Below are 17,236 nucleotides of genomic sequence, written 5' to 3' on the forward strand. Positions count from 1 at the left end.
AGGATATTTCCGTATTCTAGAGTAAAGTCAATACCTTGAATGATGAAACCATTCCACACCCTGTAGAGCAATCTGAGAAGGTTTCACAAGGTTTGCCGCTCTAGCACCTGCTGCACCGGAAGGAGGCAGTTTATACAACGTTCAGGGAATATATAGTTTTATAGTTTTATGGGGTTAAATTGATATTTGGGACCTTTACTATGGATCAAATGAGACATGGGCCCAGTTAAGTGATCTGCCAAAATTAGGACTGTTTAGGACAGACTGGTGCTAAAATAGTTAAATAAAAAGTGTTAAAATGCCCCTAGTAAAATACTTCGGGATGTCAACTTTCAAAAAATATATATTTTTGTTCAGCGTTTTTTTCTTTTTCTGGACGATATTGGGGCACAACTCCCAGCATACCACATTTAAAAAATAATCTTGTTTAGAAACAGCGATCCATTCATACTTAACCCAGTAAGCGCCAAAATAAATGAAAATACCATGCATACGAGGTGTTTCCAAAAACAGGACAAATACCTAAATACGTTTTTTGGAGAATATTTGAACTGGTTTTATATAGTTCTTATAGGTGAAACTATGAGAAAAAAAGTACTAAATGATGGTTTATATTTATAATTATTATTTCAAATGAAAGTCCTACCTGTGCTGAAAAAAACCCCAAAATATATTTGGTGGGAGTGCACTTAATGAGTTAGTGGGCACTCATAGAACAATCATGTGTTTGTTCTATTTCTTAGATATTGCACAAGTTTAGAGATGGTTGTTGCTTGGAATTAATGTTTCCTTTTGAATTCCTGGGAAAGCAGGTGTTCTACAGGTTTGTACTTTGAGGAAGTTGGTATTGTTTGTTTAAATATAAAAAGATAATGAGAGTTCCGACGCATTAACAAAGTCTTGTAATACCTTAGAATTTTGGATACAGAGGATTTTTTTATTTTTTTTTGTAAAATTCATTTTAAAACCGAAATCAAATTGGCGCAAAGGTGCTACACTGGAACACGTTGGCAGGTGTACAGATTTGGGCAGTCTCCATTTACATCGTACAACTGTATTTATTATTTTATGGCTGGCATTCTGGTCGTCAACACCTTTTTCACTGACGCAATGTTATTGTGTCATCAAAACATTGGTTAAACATTACTGATTAGGCAGGGTTATAATTCTGTGCCTCTCTCTTCCTGCTTGAATACAGGAGACTTAATTCAGATTTTTTTGAAAGAGGCAGTGGTGTATCCCGATCCTGGAGGTGTGTTCCCCCAAAGGCTGCCTAGTTGAATGATTTATATTCTATAATATTGAACAATTATACTGTTTTAGCTAGCAGTGTATACTGGACTAGGCCTAGGACGGCAGGTCTAGAGGGTGACATTACTCCAGTACTAGCTCAACAATCTTACATTTTTTATTGATTAGGTAGGTATATTATTATTATTTTTTAACAACTTTCCCCATACTATGCCCACAGGTTAGATGTTCTAGGTATTTACCCCACCCCTCTAAATTTACTATAAGTTTATGTGATTTGTACTGTTGGTATTCTTCCTTCCAGGAGGGCTTAACATTCTTTTCTTTTTACTTAGAAAGCGGCCACAAGAAGTTAAAGTGCAGATCATACCTTGTTGACAAATAATAATATCAATGAAGAAAAGAAAAAAAACAACACATACTATGTGTTGCCAATCGTGTCACTCAGGCTATTGTATTGAAGTTCACCTTTGTTTTTCTAGGAATGTAGTAGGTTGCGTTAATGTACATTTCTACATTCTTCCCATAAACTAAAAATAAATGAAACCGGAAACTGAATCAACTAAATTTTGCGCTTAGTCTTCTAAGCCACAAATAAAGGTATAGGTTTCATTGTTTAGCATCCACTCTCCCGTTTCTAATGTGTCCAAACTGTCTAGAGGTATGGGATTAGACATTATCCACACAAACACACATGTTTTTGGGTGTCAGTGTGGCAGAGCCTGTCCTGGTGTATGTGTGTTTGGGTGTTGGTGTGTCAGAGCCTGGTGTGTGTGCTTGGGTGTTGGTGTGGCAGAGTTTGTCCTGGTGGGTGTATGTTTGGGTGTCAGTGTGGGAGAGCCTGTCCTGGTGTGTGTGGGTGTGTGCGTGTCTGGGTGTCAGTGTGGCAGAGCCTGTCCTGGTGTGTATTTGGTCATCTATTTCCTGACACTTTACTTACTGTAGGAATAAATTGAACTATTTAATTTTTATTTATCCAGAGATAAAATGCCAGCCTGAATTTGTAGTGACTTCAAAGCACAAAACTTTATAGGCCCAGAAATCAGTGTGAGAAAAAATAAAGGTTGTGTGTTTTTTACTCTGTTTCATTCTGCATATCTTAATAAAAAGGATAAGTGGTACTAAATTGTGGCTTCAAGCATTGCATGTATGATGTCATCTTTCTCCAACACACATGGAGGCCGATGAGTTAAGATTCTATTTTATTTATTTCCATAAAAAGGGCCCAAATCGGTCCCTGGTCCATAACGGAGTAATTAATAAATGTCCATATCCCTGTATGTTTTCCTAATCTAGAGTCTCCACCGTGTGGCGATTGGTGGAATTGCAGCAGCATATACCAATAGCACAAATTTCTTCAACATAGAGAAGCCCAGGAGTCAACATACCACCCAGCACTTTTTTCCTAAGGGGTCTGATAGGAGGTATTTAGAGAACTTTTACCAAAACTATTCATGTAACCCTGTGTTTTCGTGATAATTATCTATGTGATTGAACAAGGCATTTAGAAGGAGAATACTGTATTTTGTTTACACAGTTAGAAATGTTGAGATATACTGAAACCCAGCAAATGTTGTGTTCCTAAATCAAGAGGGGAGGGGGGGTGAAAGAGATAGAAGAATGTGGGTCCCATAGAAGGACTGTCCCCCTAACAGGGACACTTGGGAGGTATAGGTAAGGACCCACATTTTGTTCTTCTGATGGAATTCTAATAACTCTTTTTGTTTGAGTCCTCAGATCAGCTTTGGGAAATCACATTGTGTTCCGAGCATACTCTCAAAGCAGTCTATTAACCATACCTGACTCATTAAACAAACATATATGCCCGACGTCAAAAAAAAAAAAAAAAAATATATATATATATATATATAAATATATATAACGGAAATGCATTTGAGCTAAGCTAACAAATTCATTATAAAAGCATCTATAATAATTATAATACCACCTGTAAAATAAACAAAATATATGGCAAGCTGTAATATATCAATATTAATTTAGAAACAAATTAAATGTCCGATGTATAATTATTTAATAGTAACTGCTTCGCCCTTAAGAGTGTCCCAATTAATAACCTGGGAACGTCTACGTGTTAGGATATAGATGGTGCTAAGTAGCTAACGCCTTAAAACCTCTTAATAATTGTTCAGCTGTACTTGTTATTCAGTAAAGCAACATTGCTGTGCCCCTGGAGTAATTACAGATAAATTATGTTTGCTCATTTCCTGATGAGCTGGTAGAAATAACGAAACATTCATTTACATTGTTGATGAGAGCGCATGGTATCTTTACCGGCCCCGCTGAATCAGGCGAAACAATTACAGACCTACAGCTGTTATGTAGACAAGAACTCCCATCACCACCCACTTAAAGGGCAGACGTGCCCGTCAATGTCCATATTTATGAGAGATCCAAGCTTTTTCTTCTAACAGATGGCATTCATTCATTCACCTTGCCTGCTTGCATTGAATGCTGTATACACATGGACTCAGCGCAATATAAGGAGATTAAGCAGCTGCCTAGGGCCCTCTCAGAAGATATTGGTGGGGTTCGGCACAAATTCAATCTTCTCGCCAATCTATACATACTGTATCTCTCTCTAATCCCTTTGTGCGCCTGGCTGGCTAAGGATGATGGCAGTAGAAGTTTACTCAATTCTACCCATCAATTGCAGCACAAATGTTAAATAACTTTGCCGAGACATCTGACGATACAGATAGAGAAAAAGAACGTAAGAAACGGAGCCGGTCAGTGATCACTCATATAGTAGTTTATTTATTTTAGTCTTTATCACAGTGTTAGTCGACAGAACTAGTAGCGGTTGTCAGTAGTTTTTTTAAGAATTGCCCTTCCTGTTCTTTATAACACAGAGACTCAGATACAAAACTACCTGGAACATCTACGGATGAGACCAGGACGCTGGGTACACGGACTACAACATGTGGGATTGGCATGGGATACACGGGCAAACACAGGAGCCTGGTACCCCCCTCTAGTGCAAGACACGGGGGGGGAGTCTAACATCTATAGAGTATTAAGTCTGCACAGCTAGAAGTACATTCTGACACAGAATAGGGGAAAACATTGATTTGAGACAGTAATACACAGTTCTTAGGCCTGGTGGAACCCGGCAGATACACGACAACCCCGGCAGTGGAAACAGAGACCACAACTTGGACAGCTGGCGCCACCTAAGGCTCAATTGAAAAATTCATTAAAAAGGAAAAAAATAAACATTCATTCTGACGGTCTGCAAAAAATGCTAATTTCTTTAAATGCAGAGCATATATTGCCTTCTTTTATTTATTGCATAACATTTTCCTTATTATGCTATATATGGTACCAGGACAGAGCCCCGGATGAGTTCAGGTAAAATATCTAAACAGAAGGCAAAATGCACAACATTCTTCTTGTCGTGGCACAAACGATACCCTGTAAACATAGAAACCATGCGGTCCATCTTGCCTGCCCATGTCTTTCCTGCTCAAATCTTTATCGGCCATTGGTCTCGTCTTAGATTCAGGAGCCATATGCCTATCCTATTTTAATTCCCTTAACGGATTAACCTCTGGCTGTTCTTCTCAGTAAAGTAAAACTAAAATGTGTATTCATAGGAGGAACATATAGGTGCTGGATATGGACACTAAATAAAGTGGGAGAAAAAGACCACGGATGGACATTGTAACCCTTGGAGCCTGGCGCCATTTTGGATGGATTCTGTGGATACCGAACCAGACTCCACAAGCACTGATCACAATTAAAATCTATGACCTGGCATCATGGCTGGACAATATGTTTACAACAGTATGTTAAAACCAAAGACAAGGCCAACACACCATGTTAATGAAGAACTTGGCCTATATGTATGGCTGGTATAGAACCAAGCCTATTGCCTCTTAACACAGGTTAAAACAAGCCAAGAGGGAAGATACACAGGGTGGTATCATTAGACAATGTTACATAAGCTTGGTGTCTCCTGAAAAAAGAGTAAGTACTGCTGAGAAGGAACACAAGAACTTACAGCTAGACAGAGGACTCGGCGCTTGGTATTGCTATGACTATATATTGGCTGACAGATTCTGAAAGGTCCTCTCGCATACCTCCACATCTTTAAATATGGTGTCCTTTCATCGGGAAACCCTTAACAATCCACAAGGGATCGTCAAGCCGAGCGTCCAGGTACACAATGAGCTTAGGACACCGTAGGTGAAGGAGAAGATGTACAATGGGACAGAAATAGGAATTTAAACAACCAACTGATATCAGAAGCATGTAAGGTAAGGTTGCTAACTTCCCAAAAGAAGGACACAGCAAAGATCTATGATGTTGGTCCAGTCCTCTGTCCGTGGGAGACGATGCTCCCTCACCGTGTCTTCCTCTTGCTTTTTTTCCCTTCAGTCTCTTTCTTTGTCACCCATCAGAAATCTTAAGGATCATAGATGGGTGCTGTCTTTGGTGTCATGAGCGTGTCCTTCCGAGTGAGTGACACTGGGTTTGCGGTTGTTATTGGAGACAAGCGTTAAAGGATCTGGACGGATGAGGTAACTGTTGGGGAGATAAATGTCATTTAGAGAACTTTATATATTTGCATGTTAAAGACAACAAGAGCTGATTGAAATAATTTGGCGAATGGGAAGATATTGCTGGTTACGGATGTTTAATACCACAGCTGAAATGTGTGCTAGAAGGCATTGAGGTGGAATGCGAGAAATGGAATGAGGAGGCTTCAGATATAAAAGACAGCGATACTTCAACTCGAGAGAATACAGTATAATAGGAAAAATGAGAATAATAAGAAACACACAATGATGAAATGACAGCTAGAAGATACACTTATATGAATCAAAAGGAAGAAGAGCTTGAAGATGTCCTCAGGAGAAAATAGGCATTTGAGAGATATAAGGAATGGAGAACCACTAATACAATAAAATGAGGAGATTTAATTCGCTCCATATTAGAAGAGGACAAAGAGAATGGAAGGACTATGTGACACTACGAACTTGACAAAAACAGAACAAGATGAGGATTATAAGACATTGGTATGTGGACAATAAGACACCATGACGTGGACAAAATGGCACCAAGGACGAGACACAGGCAACTTGACAATAAAACAAGATCAGGATTACACACAGAGAGGTAGGTAACACGAGTTCCAAAATTGGATGAAAGGATAATAAGACTTCAAGACCGGGAAAATAGGACACCAAGAGAGAGACAATGCAACTACAATAAATGATAATAAGACACAAAGAGAGCCGACAAGAGGAGGGCAATGAGATACCCAGTCCTGGATAATGAGACACCTAAAGCTAGACAGTAAGGAAGCAATGAATACAACGTCACAATTAAACTTACACTACATCATTGAGCTCCAGCTTAGTGTCTGGAGGAGGATTTATGAGGATATAAGATAATGTATTATCTGTATCCATAATGTCCACTGCAAGAGAGAGAAACATCATGTAAGATACCTGTCTGTGTCACCCTGCGGTGGGAGGGACAGACTCCATGCCCCATAGCCCCCTCCTGTCTGTGTCACCCTGCGGTGGGAGGGACAGACTCCGTGCCCCATAGCCCCCTCCTGCCTGTGTCACCCTGCGGTGGGAGGAGCAGACCCCGTGCCCCATAGCCCCCTCCTGTCTGTGTCACCCTGCGGTGGGAGGGACAGACTCCGTGCCCCACAGCTCCCTCCTGTCTGTGTCGCCCTGCGGCGGGAGGGACAGACTCCGTGCCCCATAGCCCCCTCCTGTCTGTGTCACCCTGCGGTGGGAGGGACAGACTCCGTGCCCCATAGCCCCCTCCTGTCTGTGTCACCCTGCGGTGTGAGGGACAGACTCCGTGCCCCATAGCCCCTTCCTGTCTGTGTCACCCTGCGGTGGGAGGGGCAGACTCCGTGCCCCATAGCCCCCTCCTGTCTGTGTCACCCTGCGGTGGGAGGGACAGACACCGTGCCCCATAGCCCCCTCCTGTCTGTCACCCTGCGGTGGGAGGGACCTAGCTGTTTCCTATATGATTGTCTATTGCAATGGCAGACTTCATGTCTGAAGAATACCCTTTAGCCTTGTGTAGATAGGATAAGTATATTTTATTTTAGGTAGCTATTGAAGCATACATTTTATTGCCTTTGAAAGAAGATGATCCACATCTTCAAGGTTAGTAAGCATTTATTATCCTGGATTTTAGTATTTACGTCAGAATAATTTATTGAAACATAGAGTTCCAACTCTCTGTCCTGGAGACCAAAGAGCCATCATTAAACTGTGGGGAAAGAACGAAGGGCATCTATTATATGATTGAACAGCTAGTTTAAAATCTTACATGGTCAGTCTGTAGTTCTCCTGCGTCACTAGAGATTGGCCAAGAACATGGTAATATCATTTCAATGAAACACTTGAGAGCTGCTTCTTGGTAACCCGTGAAGGGACCTAATGGTTTGCAGATTCCCTCATTAAGAAAATAAACCTTTATGTGTAAAGACTGATTCACCCACTAGTGCCCCAATGTCTCATACTGTATTCTGCGGTGGAAAGACCCAGGTGCTTCATCCTGGTCTTCACCAGGGCATTTAGTTCCTGACGCTCTGATCGTCTGTACAGGCTCATCCGCTGTTGGCTTATCCTCTCGGAAGTCGACTTTCCCGGTTGCCTGGCCCCCTTGCGGCTTAGTCTCCTTGCCCACTGCATGCTTTTCCTACGCAGAAGTGGGTGCTCGGACTGGTCGCTCGACGTAGAATTACGGTGTGTGGGGCGGCTGTGGGTAGAATCCCCCCACCGCGTCTCGCGCGTGTCCTCGTAATCCTCCACACTGATGGAGACCTGTGACTTGGTTAGAAAAGTACATTTAAGAGTATGAAGGAGAAAAGAAAGTTTAAGGGAAAACTGAGCCTGGGGTTGAATTCAAAACAGTTATGGATTTGCAGGGGGAAAATTCAAATTCTCTGGGTCATCGAGCCTTTTTCATGTTCTAAATCAATTGGATGGTAGAAGAACCTTCAAGCTGGTGGTTTTCCCACATGGAAGTTACAGAGAAAACATCAGCTTTGCCCTAATCATGGGCATTCGATTTTACATATTCCTCAACTACTAGACAGAAATCAACAACTAAAAGTAAGGCGATGATTATAGAGAAGCCAAGTGATAGAACGTCATAAGGTTCTTGAGTCGATCACATGTCGTAAACATTGTCCCCCTGCATCCACTTCTGTTAAATCCCTTTTTACTGCAGGATCAAGTTACTTATACAAACGTATACATGTATAGTACAACCCCGTCGGTGGCTTTATTGAAGGGGCAACAGCATTTGTGTTTTTTGGGATACCTCAGATGCTGGAAACATGTGTGTTTCGGTTCGATAAATGCCAATTGGAATGTCGCCGGTAGTTGAGCATAGCTTCTGATAAAGCCTCCCATAACTACGGATCCATAGATCCTCCTCTGTCACCCGTAGCTGGGATGGAATAAAAGGTTAAATACAATTAACGTCCTGGCCCCTCTACTGGCAAAGTAACCTCTCTTTGTGGGTTTGGACAACCGACTCAAGTTGAGTCCTCCATGGAATATAATAAAATGACACCTGATATTTTTAGTTCCAATATTCCTTGTGGTACCCCCCCCCCCATAACATCTTCCTTTGCTCCGGGGCAAAAGGATCTAAAACTATTTTCCGTAAGGGTAATCATATTGGATATTTTTTTCCAGGACACAAAAACAATTTTGCGTATTACCGACCAGCGCGTTGAAAGTGCTGCCCTTCAAAGTGATATAAAAAAAAAAAGCACTCTACGGAGTGATGTTATTTTCATTAATCCATTGAGCCCGAAGATGGAACTTTTATGACGTGACTCATGTATTTAAATTAGGAGAATCGATTTTAAATGTGCTCGTTTGAAGTCTGTAATTTAAAAGTTGCCTTCAGGGACATACTAAGAAAAAGAACGTCAATGCCTCACTTCTAGATATAGAATGACAGTTTAATAATGTAAAGCGAGCGAGTGAGTTTTGGGATGATCTAAAGAAAGAAGAAAAAGGATTTCTGACCTCTAAATCCTAAAAATGGAGATAAACAAGGTCAAACCATACACGCAACATATGTTCTAGGTTCTAAACCAAAGGTACCTCCGCATTTTTATGTATGGATCTACTGTACATATGCACCACCCCTAGTTTTTACCCCGCTCTCATGGTGAATGACCTGCTTGAATACTGGTGACTTCATAAATGCATTAACTTCTGTTATTAGAACAATTTGGTCAAAACTATAGTGAGTCAGTACAAATATTCAAGTTAATGTTTGCGGTGTCTCAGGGTTTAAACATTTAGAGCCTTCCTAGGCAAGGGCAAAACTACCATAAGGTTGTGACATCCCACCCTGACCGCTACAAAACGGCCCATTCAATCGAGGCCTCTGGAGGTCAGGCTGGAAAATAATTTTAGAGGTGTACAGAATCCCCCCTAGGAATTTACCCTCACCCCAAGCTCCTTGGCTTGCAGGAGATATGTTCTGCCGAATGCTCTGCCTATTAAGGATGTGTTGTGCCAAGGTGGCCCATGGAGACCTGCTGTCCGAGGCTTAGTCCAGGATATGCTGCTTCACCTTTCTTCAAAAAAAGAATAAATTGGCTCCTAAAATGTCCTACCTGGCACCAAAATTCTATTATTCTATTCCTTAAGTCAGGAAAATTTCTGTTCCTGGATATCCCACTTGGTTCAGACAGGTAAAGGATACAATGAAGATGAAGACACATTCTCTGCATATTAAAGTGGAACTTCTTTCCCATTTACTGTCTTTTAGTGAATCCTTATCAGAACGTTTGGAAGAAAAACAAGAATAAATGTAACGGAAGACTTACAGGACAGAGGAATCCAGAGCCAGGCATTGAATCCAGACCCAGTAGTAGACGAGTGATGGAGATCATGTAATCCTTAACAAAGGACTGCGCCAAACCGTGCAAAGAGTCATCAGCGGGAAGCGTTACAGGGAGACATAGGAGAGATTGGGAGCGGTTATATGGAGTAATGGGAAGGGGTTATGTGAGTTATAGGAGTAGTTATAGGGAGGGATTATATAGAATAATAGGATGAGTTAAAGGCGGGGGGTATATGGGGTTATAGGAGGCATTATAGGAAGAGGCTATTTGGAGTTATATGCGGAGTTATAGAGAGGGTTATATGGAGTTATTTGAGGAGTTAGGAGGGGTGTTATATGGAGTAATAGAAGGTGTTATAATGAGGGAGAGAGCCTGAACTAACACAATGCATTTCCGGGGAGTCTGATGATGCCTCTTTCAGGTGTAAATTACCTGGTATAGTAGAGTGTCCAACATGCTAACACTGAAGACTTTTCCAGCAGCAAAGGGCAATCTGAACATGAAGACCAGGTTAGAACCACGCTCACGTTCCCTCTGTGAGAGGACAGAGCTTTAAGGAAGGGATGATAGGCAGAGAGAGATAGAGAAAAAAAAGAGAGAGAAAGAGAGACAGGCGGTACGTGAGAAGTATTAGAGCTCTTACCTTCTCAAGTTTAGAGAGGACCACAGAGTATTTATCCTTGGCTTTGAACTGCATGAACCTCATATTGGCAGGGTGTGTTAATTCAGTGATGATGTTCAGACCTGGAAACAGCCTGCAGGGCGCAGAAGGAGACGCCATGATTAGACACAGATATACATGTCATTCAGCTGCCAAATAGACTAATAAAAATGCTGTGTTATTATATAACAGTAGTTTTGAAGCTAGAAGTAGGCAAGCCTGGGCTGAGCCAGGCCAAAACATAGCTCACCTTGGCCATGCAAAAGCCAAGATGGACTCACCAACGATGGATTGGCTCCATCTTGTACTTCTCCACTTAGGCTGAGCTGCACCAGCTCTGTTTTGGCCTACTTGCTGTTCCCTTCAAAGGCACAGGTCAAGTGGGTTAAATGGTCTGTTCCACTAGAGAGTAATGTTATTACCTAAACAGAGTCTGCACATTGACAATGGTTCGTGCATCGGCCATATAGTCTTCCTCTGCTATCATGGAGCTCTCTTCTCCCACCACGACCATGTGAGCCGCGTAACTCACCCCACAGCGCAGCATGTCGTCAAGACTAAGGGGAGAGAACAGGGTTATTTGTCAGCTTTACGCATCTCTCAACACTGCATACATGGCTATTTGTCAGCATTATACACGAACCTATCTGTATCACACCTGGCACAGAGCTATCTGCCTCTGAGTTACTTACTTATCTATGGATCCAACCATGTAATATACAAGAGGGAACCAGCAAATAGCCTCCAAAAACTGTGTGTCCGGCCTAGAGTAGCAAAAATAGCATAATGTAAGATGCTGTGTCACCTGAGCATGGACAGGGTGGAGATTCACAGTCATATAACCCCTCATTATAACTCCACTACCCCATATAACCCTTCCCTATAACTCCTTACATTACTCTATATAACGCTCCCTATAACTCCTTACATTACTCTATATAACGCTCGCTATAACTCCTTACATTACTCTATATAACGCTCGCTATAACGCCTTACATTATTCTATATAACGCTCGCTATAACGCCTTACATTATTCTATATAACGCTCCCTATAACTCCTTACCTTACTCGATATAACGCTCCCCATAACTCTTACTATTACTCCATATAACCTCTCCCTATAACTATTTACATTACTTCATATAACCTCTCCCTATAACTCTTTACATTACTCCATATAACGCTCCTATAACCCTTACTATTACTCCATATAACGCTCCCTATAACCCTTACTATTACTCCATATAACGCTCCCTATAACCCTTACTATTACTCCATATAACCCCTCCCTATAACTCCTTATAACACCTATTTCTCCATATGACCTCTCCATATAGCCCCTCCCATTGAACATATAACTCCTCCCTTTATTGTCTTTTATTACTCCATATAAACCCTCCGTATAACGCCCCCTTTTACTCCATATCACCATCCTACCATTGCATTTGACCTTTCCTTACAGACCCTCCTGTAATGTATAGCCTTTCCCTCTGATCCCTCTATATAACCCCGCTATATCCCTTCCCCTATTACTCCATATAAACCATTCTATGAGTCTATATAAAACCCTATAGTCCCTTTTTATAGATCTTCTATGTTAATCGGGTTCTGGTCCTCACGTGTTCTCGAGTAGCAGGATAATAGGGCTCAGCTCTTTCTTTGCCCTGTAATACGCTCTCAGGGGTACTATGAAGTTATAAAGCCCGTTTCCCGCACGCTCTGCCGATACAATCACCAAGGCATTCCGAAATCCGTACGCCCGTGCGTCCTCGTATGGGTAGTGGTGGCAGCTCTGCGGAGAGGGCAAAGAGCGTGAACATTTTAGGTAGGAAATTACGGAAAAGGGGTATATTTGGACCTCCACAGGACAGACATGGGGACTTCACAGGGCACATGAAGAATTTTAGCAGGATCTTGTGTCATGCAATTGAGAGTCAAATACCAAATGTTTAGCATCATCCATGCTTACGCTGTTTTATCATCTACCACCATGACACCACCCATTACCTCCGCAAAGATGAAATATTGAACATGAAAGAATATAGTGGTAGTGCGAATGTTTGGGTTGCTTACTTAACTACCCTTCCTGCTTTCACTAGAGACAGCTAGGGGAGGAATTAAATGACACAGAAGTCTCATTTTCTAAGTATATAATGTCTGCACCGAATTGCATGTGGTAAAATGCACCAACGTTCGTTTAAAATAGATTCCAAAATGCACTAAAAAAGAAAAAGAAAAATTTGGACTAGACTTTCCCTTAATATGGCGTGGGACACATAACTAAATGGTGCGTTAAGGGTGCAAATTATGTGAGGCAGATTCATGTTACCTTATCCAGACGCAGGCAGCAGTAGGGGCTCTTCTGCTTCAGAAGGTGGCATAGGGTAGGAGAGCTGCCAATGTAGGGGGTGTTGGAGGGGTACCCTTTCACCCAGCTGTTCAGAGAGAAAAAAGAGGGCAATCTAAGTCCGACTACCTAAATTGATAGTGATTCTTAAACAATTTTGTTGTTGGACGTCCACGTCCCTGATTATTGATTACTAACATACTACAAGATTGAACAAAAATCCTAGCCAATCAAACGTGAATACATAAAACTTAAAGAAGAAAAATCTTAGAATTTTAGTTAAGAATTTCATACTTAAATTTACAAACTTCTAAAAGTTAGAGACTTCTTTGGCGCTGAGTAGCCGTTAAGATATATGGACAGAGCACCTATAGGCAAACTGTTTCTTTCTTATGAACAGCATCACCACCAGGACAAGATGTGACGTTCTCCCTATCCTGTTGCCATCACCTACTCATGAGAAATGTCCAACTCATCATCTGATTGGCTGATCTCATCCTCTGACTGGTCACTCATGAGGTCAAAAGTTGCACCAGTGCCACCATCCACAACATCAGGCACAGGGTCAATGCTATGCTTCCGTTTTTGGTTGGGGTCAGCAGGCGGACTCAACATGTTAATGTCCACACTCTCTGGGCTCCTAGACCCCTGGAGATCCATGGCCACCGTACCTAGCAAAAAAAGGATTGGGAATATTTATATAGTAAGATTTTATTTGAACCTCTGATTAAATCTTACTATCTAAAGCTTTAATCTAAAATGTATATAATTACTATGAATCATATTTATGGGGAAAAAACAGTCTTTGTGCTCAGTATAGTATGTTTTTGTTGTCCCCCGAAGATCTCTTGGCCCACTCACCCATGCTGGCTATGATGCTATGGACCGGAAGCCTAGTTAGCCCATGGTAAGCAGATTTTGGGATCCCTGATCTCTGGAACTGTTCCTGTTCCTTGAAGCTGAAGGCGGAATTCTCTTCTTTTGAAATGTTGATATAGAAGCAGGTGTCGGTCGGCGACATAATATGACATGGCCCTGGATTTAAAAGGATGTTGGCTTTTTCCTCCCGGCAGACACCAATCAGGCAGACCCCGTACCTAGAGATGGCGATAAGAAGATTCTGATAAATTATATGGATAAAATACATTACATACCCCCAAAGGGTTTCTCTGTATGATACCTTATCCCTAAATCCCTCTTTCCCTTGATTGTCACCAGCTAATGTTGTAATACTATACATATGACTCCGGGAAGAAGGCTTCTACAGTAATAATCTGAAAGGTTATACTTGTTCGTGTTCCATTTGGGATATTTCATATTTAGAAATAGTTAGAAAACTACGTCAGCTTCTGTGGAAAAGAATTCCTACAAGAATCTTCCTACGAGAGGATCGCATTAACTCCGAAACGAAAAGAAATAGGCGTCAGGCGCAAAAGACCTACTTTTTGTGAGCGTGGAAGGATGAGTACGTGAAGCTCTTTCCCTCGTATTCCCCAAAGAATTTGCTCTCGCTCAGCCGAATGTGGTAGACTTCGTTGGCGGAACATCGGCTGTAGGTTTTCTGCCACTGGTCGGGAGAGCTGGAGTTGTCTCTGGATTGGAAGGACAAAAAAGTAATAAATAAAGGGAAAGTTTAAAAGGAAATACAAATATTAGGAAATTGTGTTAAACTGTAGTTACCTGGATAGAGCCTGCCAGGGACTTGCACGCTGCCGAAAGGGGTCCACGGGCGCTGTCCTGAGAAAAAGAGTAAAAGTAAGTAAATGATTAGCGTTATGGGCAGATGGCTAGATGGACCTGTTGGTAAAAGCATCCCGGAAGTAAATTAAGAGGAGGTCATAAGAGAGCAAGTGAACTTAGCAAAAGATACAATCTGTTGTCAGGATGACCAGCCGTGGAACCCAGAATGCAAGGTTCAGGAGCCAAAGGGTCCAAGTACAACACCGACTCACAAGCCAAGGGTAAGGGTCACGGGCAATAGGAGTCCAGAAGATCAAGCCATGGTCAAACACAGAAATCAGGAATGCCAGGAAACAGTACAGGGGCTACTATAACCAAGCAATAACTGATCAGTACATCAGACTTAAAAAGAAGCCTACGTATGTGGACATATACATTATTGGTGACACATGGGCAAGCATATAAACAATCCAGGACATTGTCTAGAGTCCTTGAAGCTTCTGGAGGACACCAGTCACAGATAGATGCTCAAGGGGGCCACCTTTCCTGCCCCTACTTTTCCCCAGGAACAAATAATCAGCGACGATATCCACCAGATACCAGCAACGTGGCATATATGCAGAGAAAAAAAAGCCTAGTCGAAGTCACTTGGGCCCCTCGGTGTGCTGCTTCTCAATGGGCCAAATGGATCTCTGATCTCCTCAACTGACCCATTTACACTTTAGAATGTTGAGCCAAGAGTGTATTAAAATTAAAAAAAATTCTAATATTCATTAGACTGACATAGTACCGATTATTTATTTGACATAGTTAACAATATAAAGAAAAAAATGGCTAGAATTCCCTTAAATGAATTGGACTGCTCAGCCGTTTCTCGCACAGGAACACATTTGGAATTAGCAAGGAATGGCATTTTTAGCTTTGGAGCTGGAAATAGCAGAGAACGCTGCATGAGCAGAATCAGAGCTCAGATCAGAATGAAGCGCTGCCAAACGACGCACAACATGCCCGGTGAAAGACGCCACTTACTGTCCTCTGGAGGTGTGTATAAGCAGAGTGATGAGAGTTGAGGTAGCCGGGCAAACACAGTTCAGAGCCAACATGGCATACTTAAATTCCTCTTCACAAACCACGTGATCTAAAGCCATGAGAGGCGGTGCAGGAGGAAGGAAACATAAGTTTAACGACGGCTTTCTTTATTCAAACATATATCTCATATATATTTACATATCTTATATATATTTACAGAGCGGAAATTACTATGACACATGCAACTGATCATATAAACCCCTGGATAACTACTTTTGTTGTTAGCTATAACCACTTTATACATCTTACTACTCTACACAAACACTCCCTATAATGCCACCTGTTATGTCCCTTTAACTCCTGCTGCTCCAAAGCAATGAACCGACCTCCGGTTACTGTACCTGCAAATTTAATATGAAACTTATTTTCTGGTTTCAATATCTGAACATACAACGGACAATTGGGTGCAAAATCTTTCACTGCCCAAGCACGTAAGATTGTCTGATGATCCTAAAATAAGAGAATGAGAATTATTTTCAATCAAACATTTCAAACTCCGTGCCCCATAGCCCCCTCCTGTCTGTGTCACCCTGCGGTGGGAGGGACAGACTCCGTGCCCCATAGCCCCCTCCTGTCTGTGTCACCCTGCGGTGGGAGGGACAAACTCTGTGCCCCATAGCACCCTCCTGTCTGTGTCACCCTGCGGTGGGAGGGACAAACTCTGTGCCCCATAGCACCCTCCTGTCTGTGTCACCCTGCGGTGGGAGGGACAGACTCCGTGCCCCATAGCCCCCTCCTGTCTGTGTCACCCTGCGGTGGGACGGACAGACTCCATGTCCCATAGCCCCCTCCTGTCTGTGTCACCCTGCGGTGGGACGGACAGACTCCATGTCCAATAGCCCCCTCCTGTCTGTGTCACCCTGCGGTGGGAGGGACAGACTCCGTGCCCCATAGCCCCCTCCTGTCTGTGTCACTCTGCGGTGGGAGGGACAGACTCCGTGCCCCATAGCCCCCTCCTGTCTGTGTCACCCTGCGGTGGGACGGACAGACTCCATGGAAGTCCAATAACCCGTTTTTGTTCTTCTTTGTTTAAGTCATCAATATTAACCACTATTGCAGTTGCCACCCTCCTCTCACAAATGTTTTTAGACGTACAGCTGCGATTCTGTCCGTTTCAAAGCGATTGCTGAGAATAAAACAGGCTTCCGCATCATCAATTCTATGGGAAAAAAAACAGCAAGAATAAAGACACGGCAAGAATAAAAAGCTGAGGAATTATACAGAGTATAGACATTTAAAAAAACCCTGGGGAGAGGGCTAGATTTACACTCTAAGCATACCTTGCAAAAGGGCAGGCGGATGGAAAAGAGTTACATGGCGGTGGAAACATGCAGAAGT

General features: G+C 42.3%; 1 protein-coding gene across 1 annotated transcript in view; it reads right to left on the reverse strand.

The window, feature by feature from the left end:
• Nucleotides 1-5,684: 5,684 nt before the first annotated feature.
• LOC149277925 (potassium channel subfamily T member 2-like) overlaps nt 5,685-17,236 on the reverse strand; it is a 47,895-nt gene continuing 36,343 nt past the window's right edge. The window contains exons 13-29 of the mRNA XM_089502561.1: nt 16,994-17,057; nt 16,240-16,348; nt 15,839-15,947; nt 14,572-14,721; nt 13,991-14,226; nt 13,584-13,800; nt 13,112-13,217; nt 12,402-12,574; nt 11,474-11,545; nt 11,204-11,338; nt 10,764-10,875; nt 10,553-10,654; nt 10,103-10,186; nt 8,572-8,700; nt 7,766-8,075; nt 6,610-6,694; nt 5,685-5,796 (exon numbers count right to left, since the gene is read on the reverse strand). Of these exons, the coding sequence (XP_089358687.1) occupies nt 5,685-5,796; nt 6,610-6,694; nt 7,766-8,075; nt 8,572-8,700; nt 10,103-10,186; nt 10,553-10,654; nt 10,764-10,875; nt 11,204-11,338; nt 11,474-11,545; nt 12,402-12,574; nt 13,112-13,217; nt 13,584-13,800; nt 13,991-14,226; nt 14,572-14,721; nt 15,839-15,947; nt 16,240-16,348; nt 16,994-17,057 (2,305 nt within the window). The remainder of the gene's footprint in view (nt 5,797-6,609; nt 6,695-7,765; nt 8,076-8,571; nt 8,701-10,102; nt 10,187-10,552; nt 10,655-10,763; nt 10,876-11,203; nt 11,339-11,473; nt 11,546-12,401; nt 12,575-13,111; nt 13,218-13,583; nt 13,801-13,990; nt 14,227-14,571; nt 14,722-15,838; nt 15,948-16,239; nt 16,349-16,993; nt 17,058-17,236) is intronic.

The sequence above is a fragment of the Sceloporus occidentalis genome, unplaced genomic scaffold (genome assembly GCF_023333645.1).
Source record: "Sceloporus occidentalis isolate IW3139 unplaced genomic scaffold, rSceOcc1.0.p SCAF_205, whole genome shotgun sequence".
Lineage (NCBI taxonomy): Eukaryota > Metazoa > Chordata > Lepidosauria > Squamata > Phrynosomatidae > Sceloporus > Sceloporus occidentalis.